Source organism: Mus caroli, chromosome X (genome assembly GCF_900094665.2).
Source record: "Mus caroli chromosome X, CAROLI_EIJ_v1.1, whole genome shotgun sequence".
Classification (NCBI taxonomy): domain Eukaryota; kingdom Metazoa; phylum Chordata; class Mammalia; order Rodentia; family Muridae; genus Mus; species Mus caroli.
This window is the reverse complement of record NC_034589.1, coordinates 131303997-131329907: the sequence shown is the minus strand read 5'-3', so window position 1 is coordinate 131329907 and position 25911 is coordinate 131303997. Positions and strand designations below refer to the sequence as shown.

Sequence of the window (25911 nt, the reverse complement as noted above, 5' to 3'; positions counted from 1 at the left end):
AAAAAAAAAAAAAAAAAAAAAAAAAAAAATGATTTCAGTGGACACTATTCATCATTTATTTTTGTGGAATTCCAGTGGCCAAGAAGTCTAGGAATATTTGCCATTTGGCTACTAATAAATGCAACTGAATTGATTGTTTATCTTTTTTTAGGCAGAGACAGTACAGGTTTCAGATCAGAATTGCCAAGTAAGACAATTGTTTTGTGTTCCAGTTAAAATGTATAATCTATTCAAAGGTGAAAACTAACGTGTGGTTAGTAAAAGGAATTTTTGGACTTGAGCCTAAAAATCTGGGTTAGAGACTTACCTCCATCTTTGGCTTAGCTGGATCATCTCAGCTAGGTCATTGCCCAACTTTAGAATGCAGCATCTTCTCCAAAGCCCTAGGTTTAACAGGATGTACAGAGTATTCTAAAAGGAGCCTGGCTGAGGGAAGCTGAATTCTCTTGTGTGTAAGCTATCCACACCAGCTTGGCAGCTTGGCAGCTCGGAGACACATCTCCAGCTGAGTGTTGATCTCTTTGGGATCCCTTAGAGCCCTGCTCGGCTTTCACTGCCAGTGTATTTCTCCAGGAATTTGCATTGAGAGCCATTGATGTTTCTTTGCTCTCAAGTGTAATGAAAAGTTACTTGGAGATGGGTGGAAACAATGTGACTACTAACATTTCCGTTTGGATTTTTAATATAATCAGATGGTTCCCACCATGCCTAACATCCCTTTACTTCTCGTGTCAGAGCTTTGCAGCACTGTGCTTGAGCGCTAGGACAGTGACATACCATGTCATCTTCTATCCGTCCTCACTTCACTCTTGTTCTAGAGCTTTTCTCTTCAGCTCTAGAATGACTGAGCAGCAAGCGCCCACAGCATGAGAACAACTTGTTCCAGTTTAGGTAGTTGAAAATACTAATCCATTTGAAATAGGTTGAATTTTACTGGCCTTGAATTACTCTTTTGTTGGTCAGTTTAGGAAATAATGCACACTACAAAGTATTAAGAAAATAACTATGTAGTGACTTCGTTCCATTTATTCTTTTAGTGAAAAAAAAATCTGGATGCAAAAAATTTATCTTCTTAAAGCAGACCCAGAGTTATTATACAAAATGGTGATTCCCGTGGTGGGAACCATCTGATTATATTAAAAATCCAAACAGAAATGTTAGTAGTCACTTTTTTCCACCCATCTCCAAGTAACTTTTCATTACACTTGAGAGCAAAGAAACATCAATGGCTCTCAATGCAAATTCCTGGAGAAATACACTGGCAATGAAAGCCGAGCAGGGCTCTAAGGGATCCCAAAGAGATCAACAAACAAGCAAAGCAGGCCTGGAGTTCTTAGAGAAAACAACAAACAAAGCAGTAGATGAGCACAGTCTTGGTGAGGATGTTAAAAACAGGGACTTCCATATGTCGGAGATGGGAATACACAGTTATGCAGGTCTTTGTGGGAACTCTTAGTCCCTCACAAAGTTAAAGACAGCATTACCTTTTTTATTTTAAAGGTTTGCTTATTTGATATAGGTGTTTTGCTTGTCCTCTAGGCTACTGAGCCATCTTTCCAGCTCAACAGAATTACCTTAATGACTAGTCTTTACTAGTATTTACCTTAAGTGCTAGTAGGTATGTACCCAAGAGAAGTGAAAACCTCATGTCTTGATTAAAGCTCATGTAGATATTCAAGCAGCATATTTCATTTCTCTTTATTTGCCTCTGTTGTAAGTCTAATTCTACACACATATGTGGCCAGGAACTGGAGGGGCGAGGGGGCTGGGAAGTTGTGGTTAATGGGGATAGTTTTTCAGGTGAGGAATCTGTGCATTTCTGCAGCTAGGTGGTAGTGAATGCTACAAGAAACCGTGACGATACTTAATTCTACAGAGACAGATATGTACAAATGGTGAAAACATTAAGTTTCGTGCATACTTTACCACAATAAAACTCCCTCCCTAATTCCCCAAAATACATTTTATGATGCTAAGTATAGAGGGTTTGTTCCTTTCCTTATGTTCTTTTTAATGAGAAAACTGAAAAATGTGATTGGCCTTTTAATTAGCTGGGGATACTTCTACACAATGTGTTAGCATTTTATTCCAGCATTTGTGTGTAAAAGGTGGTTAAAAATGTGTGTCTTCAACTTGCCTTTGGATGAGAACTTGAGAACATTTTTAAGATTTTTATTGTCAGTAGGAAAATAAAGGGAGCCAAACCATAGGACATTTATGTTGTTAAACTGTAAAACAGTGAAATGTTGCTTTCAGAGTAAGACTTTGTAATTTCCTGGTTTTCTTGGTTGATTTTGGCTTCTTGGATGACATGGCCATTTCTACTGTATAAATATGTAACATCTCTGCATCTTCCTAAGAGAATCTTCTTTTGTATAGTTAGATGGGAGGAGCTCCAGAGTGCATTGAAAATACAAATGCAGTGAGCTTCAGAATGCCAAGAAGGGGTAGAAAGTGGGGGAAAGGTGCACAGCGAGAGCCTGTTTTAAAATACAAACTGTACAAGGAGTCTGCATTTTGGCAGAGTCAGTTAAAAGGGAATGGAGTTCTTTCTGAAGGCTGTGGGAAACTCCTTCTGTTTCTGAGTTTGTAATCTATGAGAAGGAAACAATGAAAAGGTTTTCTAAGATACTGGGTCAATAGTTTGATCCATATGTTAGAGAATCAGAGGTGTGTTTTGCTTGACCAGGAAGTGGTTTCGTATAAAAAGCACAGGGCATATGGTGTGTGTGACAGGCAGGGAGACAGTAAGAGGGGGTAGGGAGGGCACTGTTGATTTAGCTCTTGTACTCTTGGAAGAAAACCATTTTCATCCTTTACAAGGGTCTCTCTGGAGTTTGGCACAGTGGCACTTGATTAAATGGTCTAATCAGAGTTGATGCACTCAGAAACTCCACCGATGAGGCTAATGGCCTCACTAGCTCCTCCTAATCAGACCTCCGTCGCACACGGCCCCTTTTTCCTTGTCCTTCCACAGCTTTTGAGTCCTGTCTTCCGTTGCCCTTTGTAGGGCACATGAGATCCTTGTGTTTTGAAGAGCCTCTGATTTGAATGATTATTTTCTTTTACTTTGATTTTTTTCGTGATAAAAAATCATCTTTTTTGAGTTATTTAATGCTCTGTGGTAGCCGTTGCAAGTTGTATTAATGTTTTTCTGTTTTACAATGTGATTTCCTCTATGAAAGAAAATCATGTGTGATGATGTATACATCTCCCCCAGTCACTGACTCGGAGGTCTTCCAGCATGTTCCCACTACTCTAGTTTTTATTTTCCTCTAATGGAAAAGAAAGCATGTTCTGCATTTACAGATGATCCAGAGAAGCCAAGAAAGTGCTCTTGAGGAGGTTGACTTGAACATTCCCTCTTTACAGCTGAAGTGGCCACGGGATTGGCCAGTAACAGACTCTAGTAAATGAAGAATACTGACTTCTAAAATGGTCCCTGATGACCACTTGTGCACCTTTGATACAGTTCTGCTGCTTCTTACTTATTTACCTGATTCAAATGATTGCCAGTATTTGAACTGAACGTAGGAACTGTCATATCCAGTGATGGCTTTAATCTCTGCTGTCTTCAACAGTGCCCTTAAAGACAGCCGTTTTCCACCAATGACGAGGGATGAGCTGCCAAGGCTTTTCTGCTCGGTGTCTCTGCTCACTAACTTTGAAGATGTTTGCGACTATTTGGACTGGGAGGTAAGATTATAGACACGTTACATGAAGGTGACTCCTGAGGAGATGTTAACAACTTGGACCATAAAGTGAAGCTTTCCATCCATTCTTACACAGAAATAAAGCTCCCCGCAGAACAATGAGATATGATTGGCTTTTTTCTTTTTTAAGGCAACTATACCCTGTGCTGTTAGAATCTCCAAACTGAATTTGGTCTTCACTTTTATGCTAGCTCACCTAAGCACCCAATAAAGGCTGTTAATAAGTAGTGAGAAGGAGTGCCTGGAATCTGTTTCTCCCTGCATTTCCATTCCATTCTACTGCACTGTGCTGTATGTAACGGCTACTGAGCATTTAGACAGTCCGAGTATACATGTTAGAAAGGAGCAGCAAAAGTTAGCAGAATTATCATTTGGGGGAAAGAAGTTTGTGACAATGGCAGAGTATTAGTAAACTAGAATGAAATAATGTGAGTTTATTCCTGGCTATATTAATATAGACATTTGAAATTACAGCCACAACACTGTTCTATCCAGGGTATGTCTGTGCATTGCTATTATCAGAGAAACCTACCTTAATCATATCTTTATTTGACTTTACTGTGTGGGAACTTTACTAAGTTCTCATGGCGATTTACTTTGGAGGTTAAAATTGCTAAGTGGAGGTCTTGCCTGTATTCCTGAATACCAGCTGTGTTCTCGGCTTTGTTGTACATGTACAGAGGGGTGAGATAGGCTCTCTACCTTGATTCAGAGAGAAATTTATATATAAGGTATGAAGAAACGTGTGGGAGAAGATTGAAACAAGGGAAAGATGCTGATAAATAGCATCCTCTCACACACCACTTATAAACCGAACTACTGTACCCTTCCAAGAGCCTTTCAGTCTACTGCTGTTTTCAAAGAATCATTCCTATTGTTACTGAGACAGCCTTGTAACCAGATCATTGTCTTCATAGTTAATTGGACTTGAACTTTATTTTTGTTTTTTTTTTTTATGACTTCTTGGACTACAGATAGTTGACTTCACCATAGTTTACTTCTTCTGGGTACAGAATAATATTCTGGAGATCTGTCTCAGAAGATCTCTGATCTGAATTATTTTTGTGACACCAGAGCTATTTTATAGCTTTTTATATCGGAAGATGATGAAAGCATCCCCTCTGGGTTTTCTGATTGGCTTTTTGTGTCCTTATCAGAAAATGAAACCATCCTAGGATCTTTATAAAGGAAGAAATAAAATAATTTAATAACAGTTATACTAGACAATTTGAAAAGTGTCAACCCCTTTATAGAACGGAAATTCCCTACTTTATTTTTGTTAAGTCTGACATTCCTATTTGATCCCCCTTTCCTCCTTTCCCCCTTTCCTCCTTCTCTTCTTTCCCCTTATCTGTCAACCTTTTTGTTTGTTTGCTTGAGATAGGATCTCACCATGTTGTCCAGGCTGTCCTTGAACTCAAGATCCTCTTACCCTCTGCCTTGCTAGCAGCAGGACCACAAGTGTGCTTCACACCATGAGGGTTATTGTTTTGTTTTGACTTAATGGTTCCAATTGACGTCCCTATTTATGAACATTTACTATGCTCTGTATGGCTATAGTTTTACTGGTTTGGGACCGTTGCTTTTTTTTTTTTTCTCTAGCCAGAGTTTAATTTTTGCTCTGTTAAGTAGAAAATGCAGTGTATATAGTGGTGGTGTGGGGGGCGAGAAGCAGGGAAGGCCTCAGATGGAGGGGATGACCAAGCTACAGAAGCACTTCTACCCTCATTGCAGCCACCGAGTTGAAAATACAGGGTGAACACATTCAGATGTCTTATTCACATGGGCTTGTTTGGTAGTGTGTGTATGTTTCATGGGAAAGAAAAAAATTGCGACTGCTGATAAGCAACAACTGATAAGTAGGTAGGTAAGAATAAGCACAGAATTAGGGACAGCACCTTGACAGCACATCACAGGTTCTCATCAGCAAAAGCTCACCTCGCTATGTGGCTTTGATGTTCATAAAATGTATCTGTTTTCTACTGGGTGGATGGGAAGTACAGCAATTGAAATATTAGCACTATGTATTTTGTCAAGTGTTATTTATTTTTTGTGGTCACTATCTGTCAGCTTGAATTTCTACAAGAGTCAATATTCTTTCCACTTTGTGTTTGGGAACATACATTTTTTAACATTTTTTTTTTAAAAAACTGTATTTATATGAGCACACTGTAGCTGTCTTCAGACACACCAGGAGAGGGCATCAGATCTCATTACAGGTGGTTGCTGGGAATTGAACTCAGAACCTCTGGAAAAGCAGGCCATCTTAACCGCAGAACCATCTCCAGCCCTCAATATTTGTCTTATTATGTAACCTTCTCTTGTTAATTTAAAACAATACACATGGCTTTGTACTTTTAGTATATCAGCATTTGAAAGTGAATTACACACTGCTAGAATGGTTGTACTAGGAGGAACAGACTGTCTCTTTCTGTGATTTCATCAGTGTTTCAAAGAAGACACTGGAAACTCACAAAAGGTATATTCTCAAAGAGTAACAATTGCATTTGTAATTATAAGAATGTGAGTTAGTTTTAGGTGTACTGTTGTAGTTGAAAATGGAATACTGTTCTTCTAGGCAGGATAGTCTAAAGGTTGCCTTTGGTAATTAATGAAAACCATTGCTATTTAAACAGTGTCAAAATGGAAGTAAACATTTTTTTATTTATAAACTGATACAGTTCCACCCTTAGATATCTGCCCAAATTAATTCAAGGCAGATATGGAAACAAAAACCTGAACAAGAATGCTCATAGCAGTACTTTTCACAGTAATCACAAACTGAAAACCCAAGCGTTTATTAATACCTATATCCATATCAGCCATAACCCACGCTTTAGCATGGATAAACCTAGGAAACATCATGTTAAATGAAAGAAGCCAGACATGAAATCTCACATACTGTATGATGCCACTTATATGAACTATCCAGAATAGACAAATCTCTACAAAGATTGAGGGATGGGAAAAGCATGAAAGGGAAGTGACTGCTTAGTGGGTACAGCATTTCCATTTGCAGTGATGAAGTGCTCCAGTTAGTGGGTGTTAAATTTTACAAATGCACACACACACATACATACACATACATTCTCTCTCTCCCCCCATCTCTCTCTCTCTCTCTCTCTCTCTCTCTCTCTCTCTCTCTCTCTCTCTCTCTCACACACACACACACACACACAAACACACACACAGAGTTCTTTCTTAGTAATTTTGACTTATTTAAGAGAACTTAACTTTAAAGTATAAAAAGGAAACATAAGTCCCTCATAATCTTCACCATTTTGCTTCTGAGAACAGTCAGGTCCTTGGTACCATCTATGGCCTCTACAGGCACATATTTAAGCAGATGCAGACTGAAAAAGGTTGGAAAACATTATTTCTATAGCAAAAATATGCACTTCTGTTATTGCATTTAGATGCTCTAAACTGTTTCTTTACATTCTTTGTCTATCAATACATTTGCATGCTTAGTTACATGTGATTATTAGGTAAAAGATGGCTTATCTTTGTATATTATTTAATTATATATTTTTGATCTTTCATTGTGAAAAATCTATTATGAAAGTTATAACCTTCTCTTTGAAAAATTTCACACTGTCAAATAATTAGATCTCTTTCCCCTGAATAAAATACCCTATTTTCTGTATTTAGTTTTAACATAAAACACAGAGTCCTGAATATGCTTATGCCATAAGGAAAAACAAAATTATTTTTAAATTTTTAAAGAAAAAATAAGATAGTACACTTGTTATAAGCAGAAGTTGGGATAACTGATGACATGTGTTACTTCAGCAGAATTCCTAATTAGAGGGATCGTTTAAAGGTATGAAAAGTGAGTAATTTAGGGAAAAGAGTCATTAACTGATATGTTGTCATATCCACCTGCAAAGCTAAAATGATTGTTCAGTGAGGAAAATTACTCCCCCAGGGAAAATTCCAACACAATCTCCTTTGTGTTTGAACATCAAAACTTATCACCACCACTGTTCTGTGTTCTTCCACTGACAGCGTTATGCTAATTCTAAATGACAGGATGATTGACAGACATGGCACTTTACAAAGAAAGCAAACCTCATGTAGCATGTTGGAACCTTCCAAAATGACACAGAGCCTGCAAGTTCCACTGTTTGGGAGTCGTGTTTCTCCTTAAACCACTATGAAAGGATGTAAGACAAATGACAATCAGCAGAGCTTGGTGGCTTGATTCTAGGTATAGTCACCTCAGCTGCTCATTTTCAGGATATTATCAAGGAATAGGATTTGTGTTTGTAGCACTTCTGTGACATGGATGCTACCAATGATTTTGCTAGGATCCAATGTACCACATCGCTGACAGGAGTCAAAATATTTTCTAACTTATAATCAAGCATCTTTTACTTGTGAGCTTTAGAGGGAAGATCATTTCAAGGCATGAAGAACAGATGTTTTCTAATGTATCCTAAAGTAAAAGCTTAGATCATATCTAGATAAGTTAATGACAGTTGCATGAACTGGAAGACTTTTTCTTCTTTATCTGACTTTGAAGACAACTTTGTGTGTGTATGTGTGTGTGTGTGGGGGGGTCACTTTTAGTATACCACACTTACATAGATAGAATCATCCCATGCTTAATGGAGCTGGCCAGCATGATACTTGCATGGTTCTAAAATCTGTCCCTGGACTATTAAAGCTAGACCTTGTGTCTCTAGTCTCTCACTGTCCCCACCTAATGTAACAAAGCATCTGTCATTGTATGTGAGCCTTGAGGACTCCTGCTACTCAGCGAGCTGTACTTCATTTTCAAAAGAACCTCTAATGCACACCTCTCCAGCGATCACAGATCCATTTCTGATGTATCTGGTTGCAGTTAATAATAGGGCACTTTTGTAATAGCCTTCGTGAGAATAAACAGATGAGATGAACAAATTGGCTACTGTCATTATCCCCCCCCCCATATTTTAGATGCTAATATTTTCCTTTTCACTCTCCTTCCCCCCATAAAGGTTTCCTTTTTTTTTTTAGATCCTATTAATGTACAACTGAAAACAGAGTCCCCATTCATACACAGATGGCTAGCATGACTCACAGAGTCACCAAGCAAAATGACTTCTAGTTGCATATATACAGTCTGTTTCCCCCTTGCTTATTTTTCTGCAACTATGATGTACATTATGTTGTTTTATTTCTGCCTTAAAATTCCTGCCTTTGTGAACACGAGACAAACAACAACAAATAAAACAGTCTACCTAGATGAGGAAATTTCTCCTCATTGATATTTAGAAGGACCTTGAGATGGAGTGGGAGATGCCACTGTGGTTATGGAAATGCAGTCCTGTCCTGAAGCTCTGCTCTGAGTGCTCTGTGGAGTGCTGGGGACCAGTGGGGAGCGAATGCTTTGCACTCCCTGGCCATCTGCAGAGGATTTCTTAGGTGTCATCAAGGCCTTGCAGGGAACAAGAAGCCTAACAGGGAAGCAAGCAGTAAAGCAACTTCTTAGAGGTGGATCTGCCCCGTAAATACATGCACTATCCATTTGGATCCTTAGTGAATGAACAACAGAGTCTCTTCTCACGTTTCCTGCCTTCCTGTCTCTATTGTTTGGTGGAGGAAGTGTTTCTGTTTTTTTTTTTTTTTTTCTCTTAGAATCTAGACTGTCTTCCTTCTCCTTCCCTGGAGGTTCAGTTACAGTTTTTTCATATGCACTTTGCATGTGTCCCAGCATTTAAGTTTTTTTCAAAGTGCTGCATTCTGAGGAAAAGGAGACTTGGGTTCTGTGACCTTTCTGGTTCTCAGTTTCTATACTAGGAAGTTGAAAGGGGTGGACTAAAGTCTCTTGACAGAGTGTGGTTCTGTGCCAGAGTCCCTTTTTTTTTTTTTAAATGGCTTCTGTTTTATTTTATATGCAGAGAATGAATCAGCCATTTAGAAATCATAAAAAGAGTTCCCTAACTTTTGAAATGGCCATTGTCAATGTAAATGTTGGCCAAAATCTGTCAAAAGAATCCAGTTTTTTAAAATTATGCATTCTCCATTTCATTTTCACAAAGAATTCTCTTTGGTAACAATGAAATAGAGCTATCAAAGCCTCTATTTCATTACTGCACCATTTCTTCCCTTAAGTCAGTATTTTACATCTAAATGTAAGTGTAACAATTGCGGTAGGGAGATATTATTCCTTTTATAAATGCTATTTTGCTTTACAGAAGGACACCGTATACTTTCTTTATTGTCTTCCTCATAATTTCAAGATTAATCTATTTTCATAAGTTCAAGCCCCTTGTAACTGTTCAGAAACAAATCTCTTTTGTAAACTAAGGCAACTCGTATTGAGTCACATACTCAGTGTACATTTAGAGCTTGGATACGATTTTTCTTAGCTTTTTATCAGGCAGACATTTCCTACAGAAACTTCTTTAACCAGAGGTGCCCTCCCCACCCAGCATTTGAAGAGTAAACTCATAGCTCTAAGCTCAAAAATATAAATTACTTCACTTCCCTCCTATTTAAATTCATCTCCTTTGTCATTTCTTTTTTAAAAATGGTAGGAACGCATTTATATAACATTTGATGAAAAGCAGGCTTTTTATTAAATGTCACCTATGTTGTCTGAACTTTGCATGGTAAGCTTCAGTGCGTTCAATTTTTCTGAATGCGTATTATAATTAGTCTATATGAAGTGTTTTTCCCATAATTACACTCTGAGCTGTCATTTGCTCACTGCAAACTTTGAGTAAGAACATTTTCTATCATTGCAAATGATACATTAATATATTTGGCTTCAGAGCTTTTTAATATACTACTTCATTAATACTGCTTCATTTCAAATCTTAACCGATTCTTTACAAGTTCATGGGGGTTATTGTTAGTTCAGGTTCTTTAATGGCAAGCTACTAGGTAAAAATAAATGTTATATCTGATTTTTGTTAGTGAACTTTTATGACTAAATTGACACGCTCATATTCCTTATAGATAAGAGGTCTAAGTTTCCTGCATGAATCAAAACTACTACAAAAGCTAAGAACTGGTTCTAAGAGACTGAACTAATTTATTGCTAAGCTAAAGTGACTAATTTACAGAGATTTGAAACCAGAGCAGCATATATATATATATATATATATATATATATATATATATATTTTATTCAAGGGAACACTTGCAGTTATTGTTACATAACAAGAAAAAGTAATCCATTAACTGAGGTAGATGATGAAGGCAGGTTTTTATATTCAGCTACATTAAAATATTACTAATGCCCAAGTGATGAATATGTAATCAGCTATCTCTTTTGATTTATATTCTTCTACAAAACTCCTCAAGAGGTATTCAGAGTGCTCAAAGACCCGGGTACGTGATAGATAAAGGCAGCCTAATATGCACACATTATTGGCTCAGTTCAGGAGAAAAATATTTTTATAACTAAATTACTAAGTCACTAAGTTACATGATAATCATACTAGGGATTACAGGACAGTCACACTACCTTTTCCTTCTTTATATTCTTCTAAAGAGAGGTTCCATATGTGCAGCTCTTCTTATATTCATGGTTACAGTTAGTTGTTAAAATTTACAACTTAAAAGTTACTAATGGGGGGGGGATCCAAATTTCTGAAAGACTTTAGAAATTTGTAAATTAGCCAGTTTGTTAACCAGATAGATAGCTGCAGAAGTTCAGAACTTCTACTTAAACTGGTGGGCAAAGAAATGCAGCCAACCATATGACCGAGAATGTAAATGGAGGATCTAGAGCATATGTAGTCTAAACAATGCTTTTAGGAGTACTGAATTTGGGGCTAAGAACACAAAATCTTACAACAGAATTAATCTAGATTACAAACTTGAAATAGGCAGAGCCAGGTTTGAGATATTGTCATCTCTTACGTTGAATTTGCTTTTACTAGGAAAGTCACCATTGTGAAGGGGAGCTGGAGTCAGGTAGAGTCTCCTGTGATGGGAGGAGTTGGAGAGGGCAATATAGAGCACTGTGGGTTTGTAGTATTTTTAGAGAAAAGAAGCATTGAGTTTTTCCACCTAGAAATCTGAGAGATGCAGACTCTGGGTCACATCTGTGGACTGTCCTGTGCAGCATTTATTTCTGGTCACACAGTCCTAGGCTTCTTTCTGGGTGCATGTGTATGTCATCAGTGGTGCAAGCCTTGAAAGAGTTGGTAGTGTGCCAAACATCGCTTCTCTCATTAGGAACTGAGCCCTTTCATTTACTTCAATGGTACTGGTATATTAATCCTGGCAGGTCAGTCTTTTGTGAATGGCCAGTAACTGGCTGTGCTGTTAATTACAAAGCATATTTTGCCAAATGATTTCATCCAAAAAAGCATGCCAAACAACTTTTAATTCTCTGACCTCCTGCTATATATTTATGTATGTTATTCAAGATGAACTCACTGGAAAGGAGTGTGGTGAACCATGGCCATACCGTTAAAAAAAAAAAAAAAAAAAAGCATGAGGCTCCAAAATGGGAATTAATGGAACTGGCCCTGCCAACAGGCTGAGCCTAAGGAAACTGATTGATATTCTTGGCCCAAATATTATCAGGTGCAGATTTAATTTCAAAATCAGGACTTTGGACATAATTTTAGACCCTAATGGTCAAAGGTTTCATGGAGCCCATTCAACTTAGCTAGCACACATTTTATAGACAATTATACTCTTGCCTAGATGACTTTCTTTTTCTTCCATCATGTTTTAACCTATTCAGGTTGTCTGCTCACTGATGAAGCTCACCAGTAAAAGCAGGATCCCTTTGTAATGCTGCTAACTTATTATAGGACTAGCACTTGCCTTACAGATAGACGAGGGCTTATTAAGCTTTGACTATGCAGCTGTAGAGTGCATAACATGGACTATGTATTATAATAGAGTGGGAGAGGGCACTTTTTTAATGCTCTTAGGTTGAGGGCCACTGCATTAGAGACTAATAATTTTAAGTGAAGCCACATTTCTAACAAGGGGCCAGATAATGAGGATAAATGAAATCTGTAGTCAGTCTCAGGGTTCATTTCAGCCATTAGTTATAATCTCTTCCACCAAACCTTTTACTATGAAGCAAAATTGATTAATTTGCATGTATCTCTTTTCCCTGCACCCACATGCTTGCTGATAGAATGAACAAATAGAGAAATGGATGAGAGACCAAAGATGATGGGGGCTGAGACCCAGTAGACTCGGGGATATATAATCCCTAAACTGGAGAATCATGATAATACATCTGAGGGGTCAACATTAATCTTGGCATGTGACCATTCAGAACAATGTTAAAAACAAGATTGTAGAGTATCATTAGTAAAAATTACTTGCAATGGAATGGCTCAGAATAAACAAGACTTTCTCTTTAGCATGAAATAGAAATTTGTTGAACTGGTCTTAATGTTCTCTCAGCACACACAGATAGAGGTCCCTTTAATTCCATATCCTCTTATCTATAAGTCTTGCATTTAATTTACTACAACTCTAGTTGATTTATAGCTCTACATGGCAAAAGTAAATTCTTGATTAAAACAATATTATAGTAGCTGATAGACCTTGAAAGCATTTTTTTTCGCAGACATTCTAATTATTTTAAAACTGACCTGCAGAGCTTCTAGTTGAAGCTAGATTTGTAAGCCTCCAGTTTTTGCCCACTTGGCTATATTTCTGAAGACTGGTACAGTCTGTTAGGGATATATTGCCATTCTTTTCCTAGATGCGTTCTCTTTTTCCATCCTAAGTAGTTACTAAGGTAATTATAGAGCAGACTTAACTTCAGGGAATACCAATTCTCTTTGTAACTGGTCAATATCTCATTGATAAATACAACAATAGCTGTGATAACACAGGCCAGCAAAGCATAAGGGAGAACACATATATTTTCGCTTACAATTCCATGGGGCATATAGTCCATTGTAGTGAGGAAGGTAAAATTGCAAGAGGATGAGGTTAGCACCTCACATTGCATCAATGGTTGGGAAGCAGGGCAGAAAAATGATCAAGAACTGTGGGACGAAGCTATAAAACCTCACCCTGCCTGTAAGGCTCTACCTTCTAAAGGTCCCCGGCTGGAGACCAAGTGTCCATACACAGGAGCGGGGGATGCTTTCCACATTCATATCACAACAGTGATGTTTTTCGGTCGAGAAGACTTAGTTTGCAAAGCTGGTGACTTCCATAAGCGGATCAGAATTGGTTGCGTTCCACAGAGTACCAATTTCTCCCATTCTCCGGATTCTGCTAGTTGAAAAATGAGTCATCCTAGTTGGGCTTCCTAGCTTTGTGGCATATCTTTCTGACTTATGAAACTGTTGCTTCACACAAAGCCTTTACTTTGAAATCACTGTATTTATAGGAGCTTTCCATTGTTCAAATCATAGGAACGCAGAAAAGTGTCTTTCTTTTAAATCAAAGTTGTTTCCTGGGCCTTTTCACAATACAAAAGTAAATCAACAGTCTTGGTCATTTTTATTTTGCTCAACATGTCCTTCATTTTGATCTCATGTAAACAGGTTTCTCGAGAAACAATTTATTTTTTATTTTTTTTAAGAAACGATTTATATGCCATACAATTAGTCTTAGATTATTTTAATTACTAAATTACTAGGATTTAAAATCTCAGAGATTTCTATAGAAGAGAATTGTGTTATTTTTTTAAAAAGGATTTATATATCTAATCTCCTCCATCTGATTAATTATTTTTCTTCAATATGTAGGCGTGTGGTTTGTTATACTTGCATGGTTGGTTAGTAGAGATTATCTGGCTTAACTAGGGTAGTAGTCACCGTCAGGAGTTGATCCTTTTCCAAACCATACTTGCTGCAACGTGATCTACCCTGTAATTCTAATCAAGTTTTCACCCCCTTCCTCACCCAAAGACAGTTAACTATTGCTCAACGTGCAGATAAGAAACCTGTCTCAGAGTTTTGACTAGACATCTTAATAACACCAAAATTATCTTCAACTTTAACATGACAGATTTTTGATAAATAGAGTTAAAGATTCAAAATTGACTCCTGTGAATGATAGAGCATAAATTACATGTGCTGTATATTTTGAAGAAGCAAATTATGAAGCATCTGATATTGTCACTGATCAGGAAGTTGGTATAGAGAAAGAATCAAATTTGTCAGGTATTGGGGTGATTGGTAAATGCCCTTCCTCCTAGAAATATCTGCGAACTAGACATACTTCCTCTCAGCAGTCCACAGTCACAGCCCATGGGGTCTGAGAGGCCTTCCTGGGGTGCTTTTTAAACAGCTGTCCTGGTTGCATTTTTAGCAAGAGGAGATTTGTAAGAATATTGATATCAAATAGATAGAATAGCCACAGGGATACACTTTAATAAAAAAAAATGCTGTAATCGCTCAAAAGGTCTGACAGGCTCAAGGGGTATTTGTATGAAGACGGGATGAAATCCATTTATCAGGGGACATTTCCTTCCCTGAAAACCTAGAAAACTCGTGCCTAAGGGTAGAAATAGCAAAAGCGGTTCTCACTGACATGTTTCTCCTCTAAACCTTAACATGTTTACACCCAGAGAACGCATAAAAGACTGTCTCCATTCATCTACTCTAGAAGAAGCCTCTGTCCTGGGAATAGTGTGCACTTGCCTTTGCACTCACCCTCCAGTATGTTAGATAACCTTACACTCCTCTTGGGAAGTCCTGATCCAAGGCAACTAGAGATATGGGAGAATGGAATAGGATCTCTGTCCATTTCATTTTTTACTTTTATTATCAGTGTTTTCAAAGAAGTTAAGAGTTTAGACTCTTTTGTTCTTCAGCTTTGTACACTAGTCTATGAGGGGAATGGTCAGCCTCCTTTGATTGTATGCTAATTGAAGGGAAAGCACATTGGTTTTGCTTACAATACACTTCCCTTTTGGGTATCAACAAAAAGTTTCATACTTTAAAATGCCACAGTGGTACCTGAGCTAGGATAATAAACTATAAAATTGCCTTGTCCGAGGCTAATTTGAAGTCCTTATTGCTGTTTCATTGAAAGATACTATGCAACATACAGTCTGATCGTTTTCATTCCTTTTTAGGCTTTCCTTCTAAGCAGGGTCTCACTATGTAGTCCAGGCTATGGAACTCACTGTGTAACATGGATACAACACTCCATATTTTTTTAGACTTATCAGTGTTGGTTTGCCTGCGTGTGAGTTACGGGTTTTTTTCTTTTATTGGATATTTTCTTTATTTACATTTCAAATGTTATCCCCTTTCCTGGTTTCCTCTCCAGAAACCTCCTATCCCATCCCAGGTTTTAAAGGCACTAGAGCTTGCAAAAGTCAGCGTAGGAAGTTTCAGGGTACAATCTTAAGTTGTGAGTGCAGCTACTTGGGTTTTTGCTCTCGTTTCCTTTTCCAGGCTGGGAGTTGTGGCCATCAACTATCCTACTGTATGCTACTGTGTGTATGTTTGTTGCAGATTTCTAAACAAATAGCGTGGCATATATTGGAAACACACAAATCAGTGTTTTTGCAGGCTCTATGGATAGCATACTAGCCTTCTAATCCAAAATCAAAGCCTTGGAAAACAGAAAATGAATATATACTCCTAAAGACAAGGGGAACGGTTTGGGGACTTAGCCCAGTGGTAGAGTTCTTATCTTAGCAAGCACATTGGGGACTTAGCCCAGTGGTAGAGTGCTTATCTTAGCAAGCACAAGTCCCTGGGTTTGGTCCTGAGCTCTAGAAAAAGTAAAAATGAAAGGAGGGGGGAATTGCATTGAAAGTTAAATGATAACCTTTTCTTTCTGTTTCTATGAAGAAGTTTGTACTAATAAAACTGCCAATTTCTTTCAGGTGGGTGTGCATGGCATTAGAATAGAATTCATCAATGAAAAAGGATCAAAACGCACCGCTACCTACCTACCGGAGGTTGCAAAGGAGCAAGGTCATTGTTGTCCTTTATTTCATATGATCTAGTGAATAGTTTAAACACACTGCAGTGTAGTCACTGACCTTGCAGTTATGTCTGATAATTGATCAACATCAAATTATAAGAACTGACTTTTCCATCACTGCCACTGCAATGTCTGCCTCAAATTGGTTAATTACTCACATGGAATCTGCACCTTTCACTGATGTCTGACAGCATACTCATAAGTGCATACTTTTAAAATGGCACAGATTTGTAGAAGTTAGGGGTTTATTTTAGGCAACTGTTTGTTACTGCTTTGTAACACAGTTTTCTAGGCACCAGTGCGCAGTAATTTTGATGGCGTTAAGAGGCCTTAGGTTTAGAAACTACATCAAATGTAGTTTGATGTCATTCATTGTCAGTATCTAACAATTCTTATGTGACTGCCATAACTCATTCAGCTAATAGTGAAACTGTAAGCTTTCCATTAAGATTGGGAGTGTTGTGAAAACATGAAGTATTTTATGTTTAGTCTACACTTCATAATCAAAAATAATTTTATTTCACAGATATGCCACACATCTTTATGAACCAATATGGTGACACCAAACAACTTCACTATAGTAGTTTGTCCTTCCTAGCTACTACTGAATTCTAACTTTATATTAGTTTAAATGCTTTTTAAAAATTCTATAGCACTTACCTTTTCAGAAGGCACTTAAATGTGCTTTTCTCATGTATGCTCATATAAATATGAGAGCTATAACAATAGATTTTAATGTTAAACCTCAAATAAAAATGTTAATCTTTAAGGCAGTTATGTGAAGATTTATTTGGATTGCTTTAGAAAATGTGTTAATACTGCAGGATTACCAACTTCATAAAGATACTAGAATAGCATTCATATTAGAAACAATGGTAGTCATTGAATATTTCACACAAATATAGATTATCAAGCATAGAGGATACCATTAAGACCAGTAATCACCATGAAATAGGGATTGGAGCCCCAACTAGTGAGTTGACACAAGTCATGTTTTATTTATTTAGGCTTTCCCTCCCTTTTGAAGGTAGGACCATTAGAGAAGAGTACACTGGTTGTGATTTGTGACAGAGACATGACTGAGTAGTTTCTTAGACAATTTAAGGCATGTTGTGATGGACCTGATTCTATACAAGGATAAAATGTTAGCTCTTCTATATGACTGTTTTTTAGGACCAAAGGAATTGATGGCATTTGGTGACAGGGATAGCTGACCTCTACCAAGTCATTTCTGTATTTAAGCAAAGGTGCCTTTGTGACACTGTTTAACTGATATCTTATCTGGCTTCTTCTGCACAGGATGGGACCATATTCAGACCATAGACTCGTTACTGAGAAAAGGAGGATACAAAGCTCCGATTACTAATGAATTCAGAAAAACCATAAAGCTGACCAGGTACTGGCATGGCTGGGATGGCAGTTTGTAACTAACCAGTGGACTTTGAAGGATATGCCTATACCTGATTTTCTTTTTTAAGACTCTCGAACTATACTTGCTTCTCTTGTCTAAAATAGTGGAAACAAATGGCAGGGCGTCCTGAGAGTGGCTACACTGGAAGTCTGCTGTGCAGTAAAGCCTGCATGATACCCGAACTCATCCTCTTCATCTCTAGCTCCATATGATTACTTGGGCTTTGTACAGCAAGCCCTGTGAGACTTGAAACTACCTTGCTGGAGAAAGTACTAGAATTAGCTATTCACAAGATTTTGACGTCACCTAGCAGAACCCCAGGATTCCGAAAATAAGCAGTCCGAAAATTTAAATTTAACCTTAGAATTTTGGCAGTGATAGGAGTCTACTATGAAAGCTTATTGAAAAACAAAATAGAGCTGAATGTGAATGCTAAATAAATGTCAACATGGAATAATAGCGATTCTTACTTAAGGAAAGTATTGAACATTTTAGAAGAATGGGGTACTGTTTCCATTTATTTCAGTTCCAGAAAATTGTATTACATGCCCGTAGTTAAAAAAATGGATTGTTCTCAGCTCTGCACAGTTACAAATTTGAGAATGTCCCCTTTTCTGTTCTCAAGCTTATAGTTGGAGGAGAATGGAAGGGCATGAATAAAAAGAATTACTACTACAAGGCAGAATATTACAGATGTGTAGGATTATAATGCTAGGGACGAGGAACTCCAGGAAGTCAGTGGGTAACAGACAACTTCAAAGTGGAGGTGGATTTAGGGCTGGCTTTAAAGAATGAGTAGACTATTTGGCAGGTAGAGAGCAAGGGAGGAAAGGGATTCCCTGAAGATGTGCTGTGAATCAAAGCATGTAAGTGGTGCAGTACAAAGCCAGTTCTAAGAAATATAAAGCACTATGATTTGGCTGGTCTTTCAGTGCACATAGGAAATGTCACTAAAGGAAAATATAGTCTAGAAGGTTCATGATAGAGCTGATAGCCTGGAATAATCTGTGAGCAGGTCAAAGTCAAAGCTGTGGGGATCCCAGTGCATGGAGGAGGGCAGAGTGTAAAGTTTAAACTGCAAATGGTGGAACCTAGGAAAATCCTGCAAGGTAGGAGTATAAGCAGCTGTCAAAGAGATGAGAAGCCATCTGAGAAGCAGGGACAGCATCAGGGAAAGGTGGAGGTGTAAAATCCATGAGCCTACAGAGCAAGTGGTTTGTGGGAGTATCATGGAAAGTTCCAAAGAGAATCCTAAGGAGCCTCTGACAGCCATGAAAGGACAGTGGCAGAACCAAGGGACACTGAGCACCTGCTAGGAAAAGAAAGAGCCTGAAGGGAGAAACTGTGCTTACTCTCTTGAAAAGTTGGATAATGGACAAATAACTAGATAGAGACAAAATGAGAGGGCTTCAGTACTGATGTGTAGCATAGAGCAAACCCAAGATGTGTGAACAAAGGAAGAGTAAAGGAGGAAGTGATGGAAGGTCTCTGCTATAAAAGGAGCCCAATGAATGAGATGTATCTACGATGGAGATAGAGACATGATGGTAAAAGATAGCCTCTTCCTTGTTCCTTCCTGATAGCAAAGTGGGTAAAGGGGACAATGTCATCCCTGGAGTAGAAGGGCAGAAAGAGCACTAAGATTAGTGTTCTGATCTCAGCTTTGCTGCTTACCAATTCTGTGACTTTGGGCTACTAATTGCTTCTCTCATGGCTTCTGGTTTCCCACTATATAAAATGATCTCATAGAGTCCCTCTGGCTCTGATAATAGTATACCATGTGTTTCTCAATGTTAACTTTTCTCTTCCCCTCCTTCCCCTTCAGGTACCGTAGTGAAAAGATGACCTTGAGTTATGCTGAATACCTTGCTCATCGCCAGCATCATCATTTCCAAAATGGCATCGGGCATCCCCTTCCACCATACAACCATTATTCCTGACACTGAGCCGCACAACCAGTCACTGGGCCTCTCTGCAGACCTCTTCCCAGGAGACCCTACACCTTCTTGGTCTAGCTATCTCTTTTACTGTACCATTTTATGATGATAGTTTCCGTTGCCATGGTGAAGCTTCGACATTGTTAGTTAAGACCATCATGGTAACGGGTAGGACAATGGCATTTGTTAAGAAGATCCTGTTTTATTATTTTAGATCACTGAATTTTTTTTTTCAGCACATACAGCTTTTGAGGTTTTCTTTCCTTACAATATTAGGTATCTTTTTTGCTTTGCTATCTCAGACAGGTTTCTGCCTTTCTTTGTTCCTTTTTTTCTTCCTCCTCCCTTCTTTTGACTGTGGATGGAAGAAAGTATGCCGTTTCTGAGGGTTTATAGGTTTGTCTTTAGTATTCTTCGGTAAGATTGTCATTTTTTGATAGCTGAGTTGGGGATTAATTCTTAACAAATTCAGGTATTTGTATATTACTTATGAATTTGCCTAAAATTCTATTTGCTATGACAGCTTAGTATTTGGGTCAAGTACACATTTTTCCCCATGGTTGAAATGAGTGAGCTTTAGATTAAGTAATGAACATTCAGAGGTCCATGATCGGACTTGTCACAGAGAGCAAGGAACTGTATACGCCTTCTGTGCTTCTGTGTTACTGTAGAAGAGACTGCCTCATGTTAGAGACCAATTTACAACCTACAACACTGTTTTAGAAAAGCATAAGCTACCTTTCAAATGGGCCGCAGAAATCATTGTGAAAGGCAGCATATATTGGGAAGAGATCAGATGCAGAATTTAGTGCCTTTGAGAAGACTATAATTAAGTCGAATTAAGAGGGGTTTAAAAAGGCAATTTAGAGAATATTCTTATAAAATGTTATTGTTTCTATATGAGAAACAACAGATTACACAAATTCCTTACTCCAAAGTATTTTTTTAGCTGAAAAAAATTATTTTGAGCAAATAACCAAAAAGACATTTGTCTATTTTGTATTCATTTAAATTTGTTAGCTTTAGGTTTCAATGAGTCATAATTGGCCAGAGACAGCTTTAGCTACTAAGACATGATAAAGATAATCTAGTGAAACAAAAGTTCATACATACTATGATTTCAAATTTATCTATCACAGAAACAATGCTGAGTTTCAGAGATACTACAAAGAGTTTGAATCTCTTTCTGCACTACAGCCTTTTGATAGAAACACATTTCTGTGTTGACATATAATATGGTAGACCTGTAAAGATGGCATTCAGATATGTTAATTAGAGCCTAGCTCATTTGCAGGGCTATTCTTCCCATGGCACAAAGAAAACCTACTGATGTCAGTGGGAAACCCTTTTGTTTATCCCCAGGAAAACCCATGATGATTCTGGCAAAAGATGACCTTTGTTTTATGGTAGTATCTATATAGGTATATAGAGATATATATATTTGGGAAATATATAATTTTTTTCAAACAGGAAGTCATTAGAACAAGTGGTGAGTGAAATGCTGCAGAATGTATATTCTACAACTATGACATACCGCTAATTATTGAAATAGTCAAGCTTATACATTTAATTGCTGTGACAAGTGACAGACTGGTAGTTCAGAAAATCCTTGTCTAGTTTGTAATTGGCTGAATTCATTCTCCTTGCCATCAGGGCAAAGTAGACAGCTTCAGTTTTTGAATGAGAGTTCTTTGAAGTTTGGTATTTCTTCATCCACAGAATCCATTGTTGACGTATCCATTTTCAGTTATGATGCCTTAACTAAGAAGCTACTTGCTAGCCTGAAAGACAGTCTCAGTAGCCAGCTCCATTGAATACAGAGAAAACATAAGCTGCTGAGCTTTAGAATGGGCTTCTAAGTCCTGTTGTTTCTACTTGGACACACTTTGTGGGTGGATTAGTCTTTCAGTATAGAAGCAAGCTGCTACCTGACATTTTCTTGCCCTTATAGGGAAAGTGAGCACAAGCTGAATGATATTGTCTGCTAGGAAATAAGAGAGAAAGAGAGAGAGACAGAGAGAGAGAGAGAGAGAGTCAGAAAGAGAGAGAGAGAGAGAGAGAGAGAGAAGAAAAGAAAGGGGAGAAAGAAAAGAAAGAGAAACGGAAAAAAGAAAAGAAAACATAGAAACTGAAGAGAGACAGACTAGACCAATTTTGTTGTGAAATCCATCTACTCCATCATCTCATCATTTCAGAGCTCCTCAGCCCGGGTGAGCTTACGGCTAGTTTTTTGTTGTTGTTGTTGTTTTTAAAGAAAAGATCTATCACATACATATATGCGTGTATGTCTCCATATACTTACACATGCATACATGCATATGTGTGTGTTTATGTATTTAACGGTGCTAATCAATCTTGAGCAGGTCACGTGACTGGTCATGCGGACTCTAAAATCATATCAGATTTTTTTAAAAATCCTTGATATATGCAGATATTATACAGATTTTCTTACCGGTGTAATAATGTTCTACTGAAGAATAACCATCCTGCAGGCTTCAAAGGACGAGGTCAGCAATATTTCCCACCATGGCTTGGGGGGAAAGGATAGTTTTGTCTCCTTTTGTATTCAAGTTGATGCACAGTGCATTTTTGTGTCTAAGTAGCTGTTGACTAAAAGACTTTGTAGTGTAAAGGGTGTTATACAAACTATAATGGTGTGCTTCAAACAAACCAATGCTAGGCCCTTTCACTCTTGTTGTATATGACAAAGTTGTTAAATATGTGGTTTGAAATAACTTTGAACATGTGGAAATATGTAGCATGTGTCTTTAACTCAGACAAAGATTCTAATTGCACAAGTTGTGTTCTAGCCAGTTGTGGTTTATTTGTTCAGAAACACAAATGTGAATTGTACTCTTTATCACCAGAATATTGTATGAGTTCCGTGATCTTTAAACAGCTCAGAAGTAATACTTGAACTTCATTTGAATAGCACAAAGTTTACAGAGCCCCCTTTTAAATGTTAATTAGTTCCAGTTAAGTTTTCCTTTTTTTTTTTTTTTTTTTTTTCCTTTTTTCAAATGCAACTGGGTATTTTCTTGGAAAATGATGTGTAGTTTATTTTTGGTATGTAGCAAAAGGCTTCCAATTCTGGAAGGTTTTATTGTTCTTAAACAAGGTCAGCCAGGTACCAGATTCTAAAAAGAACAATTGCCCCCCCCCTCAAGTGGCCTTCTGATTGCACAAATGTGCTACTCCCCTCTCCAATGTCCCCTACCCTGAGGAGGTCAGTGAAAGTGATGGAGGAAGTGCAAGGCTTGCTCTCCCCTCCCCCTCCACCCCACACCTCACCTAGGATGTCCACTCCAATGCAAATGGTTCCATTGCACACACAGCACACCGGGAAGTTTGTATACTGGCCTCTTTTCCTGTCGTCAAATGTGCAAGAATTTGAAACTGTCATCTGGAATAGGTTCCATCTCTTATGTGTGTTAGATCAAACCAAAGAAGCCCCCAGCCATGCCCAAATGCTGCTCCAAAAGCCTGCCTTCCAGTCCTTACAAAAACCTTGCAGGATTAAATGTGTTAACTTTTTTATTTTTGTACAGTTTCTAAGTGATTTTTTGCTAGTGATGTTAAACTGAATTAAGTTTATTTGAGGAGTGTGAGCACCTCCTCCATTTAAATAAACTGGTGACTTTCCTTTTCTTTTTTACAAGTGGAAACCCATTGTGTGCCTCTCGATTTAAGGGTTTCTGATTACATTTATTCTTAAGACCAGCATTGATCCTTTATATACAAAGATATGTTTTCCTTGTTTTTTATTACTGTTTCAGAAGAAAATGAACCTTTTATTTTGCTCCAGACCCAGTAACTGCGCTGGTACTTAGACGCACTGAGGAAAAAAAAACAAAACAAAAAAAAAACAAAATAAAACAAACACAAACTACTTTTGTAAGCACCTCTGAGCGCTTTTGTATATCAAAGTTGATTACTTTTGAGATATTTGGATCTAGTTTCTAAGTTATTTTAGTGTTTTATATGTTTCCCAAAATTCCTTTGAATCGGTCACCAGCATAAAGAGTTTTTGGTGATGCAATGGTGAGACTTGTAACAAGCAAAAAGCTACCTGGAGTAGCTCTCCCCTTCCTTCTTAGTAACCTGGTGTTTTGATTACAGTGAGACATCACAGATTATCTAAAACCCCTTCGTTATAACCAGGTCCTCCCTCCTTCCACACTGAATTGCTTACTAGTTTGAAGAAGTTATTGGAAGTGGGCATTTTATATGACATGTATGGCTTTAAAATATTAAAAATGAACAAAAAAGACAAAAATATGAAAAGGTTTATGTGGGTCTGTAAGGTATGGCTGTGGAAAGACATTGTAGTAGTTTTGACACTATTGTTATTACCTTTAAAATCATTTACCCAATAAAATGTTAAAACTGAATGTTTGTTTTAGATTTCTTTGTGTAACCTGCCTCATGATAGGATGCTCAATGGCATGTCTATGTTTAAAAGACAGAGTCTTCTGGGCCTCAGACTGCTCTTTGTAGTCAAGGGTGATCATTCATAGCTGGTGAAGGACATTGATAAACTATAGAGAAGACACGTGATTAAGTGCAAACCCTTTCTTTTAACATCAAGCCTTGCCTTCTCTCAGAGTACAGGTTGGAACCTGAAAATGTTATTAAGATGGTGGTTACCCAAGGGCTGTATATACCGGGCATGCTACACACTGAGGCTGAAAAGCGAGGGGCTTTGCCAGTTCCAGAGTGGTACTTGTGACCTTTCTGGTGACTTCCAGCTTGGGGAAAATGTTTGCGCTTAGGGTTAGGGCAACTGGCGCTGTGACTTTGAAGAACCAGATAAACTCTTGCATCCAAAAAGGAAGCACTTGCAGCGTGGGGCTCTGGCAGCTTCTTCTTGTGTCTATTCTGTATGGGAAAGCTACCAACCAGATTGTGGGCATACATACCTCTGGCTCTTTATCAGTCATTTGCGGTCATACTTCAGCCTTAGTTGTTACTTGAATATAAACAGTACAACTGCCCCAAAGCCCTAGCACCATGTGAAATTTATAACATGCTTATGTCAATCATGGTAGCTAAAAATAACCATCTCAGACCCTAAAGGACTATTGTGGTTTGGGCTAGTACTCTATTAAGGTAGTCATAAACTGTCCGTGGTTTATTCATTTTCATCATTTATATTTAATGGGACATTAGGATTGCCTAATCATTTAGACCATATTAATAGTTTCAGGTAGAATAAAGTAATATAACAGGCCCACAACATTCTTTTTATAATATTAATGGTGGACTCAATGGTCTGGACAGATTTCAGCTGCACTAATCACACTGCAACTCCCTCGATTCTTCCTCAAGTTTCAGTATACCATCTTTAGATTCCATGCCTCACTGGTACCTTTTAAATAGCTCCAGCACTTCAGAAAGCAAGGATGGGTTTGTAGGCTGAGGCATGTTCTCTCTGTTCATGGAATAACATGACCACCAAGGAACCCTGCCAACACGAGGTAGAGCTGCCAGCCAGCGCTGATGAACAACAGACTGCCCACTCAACATGGCTTCTTCTTTCTTTGGCTCTGCCTTTGTGAGCTGAAACTTGTGTGAGTTTGGACCAACTGAATTCTTGGTAACTGTCCATCTGTGTTTGCCCGGGCTTTTCAGTTTCAAGAGGGAAAGCTAAATGGGAGACTGCAGCTAAGAAAAGTTCTTGGTTTTGTTGTTGTTGTTGTTTTGGCAACTGTATTGAAAGGTACCATCTCCATACCTGAAACCCCCAAGCCTGATTAGAAGAAATCTCTGAAGAAATGGAAGGGATTATGTTAAGTGCCATTTAGAAACGAGGCTAATTTTGCCAAAAAGCTTGGATGTCATCTCTTTAAAATGACACTTTAAGAGTGGAGCTATAGAGCTGGGCATGGTGGCACACGCCTTTAATCCCAGCACTCGGGAGGCAGAGGCAGAGGCAGGCAGATTTCTGAGTTCGAGGCCAGCCTGGTCTACAGAGTGA

General features: G+C 38.1%; 1 protein-coding gene across 1 annotated transcript in view; it reads left to right on the top strand.

Annotated features, from left to right (window-relative positions):
• The window catches only part of Ammecr1 (Alport syndrome, mental retardation, midface hypoplasia and elliptocytosis chromosomal region gene 1), a 108057-nt gene extending 83769 nt beyond the window's left edge, over positions 1-24288 (top strand). Inside the window, exons 3-6 of the mRNA XM_021153402.2 lie at positions 3582-3696; positions 16486-16576; positions 17886-17982; positions 19823-24288. Coding sequence (XP_021009061.1) covers positions 3582-3696; positions 16486-16576; positions 17886-17982; positions 19823-19937 — 418 coding nt within the window. The 3' untranslated portion in view covers positions 19938-24288. The remainder of the gene's footprint in view (positions 1-3581; positions 3697-16485; positions 16577-17885; positions 17983-19822) is intronic.
• Positions 24289-25911: the final 1623 nt, after the last annotated feature.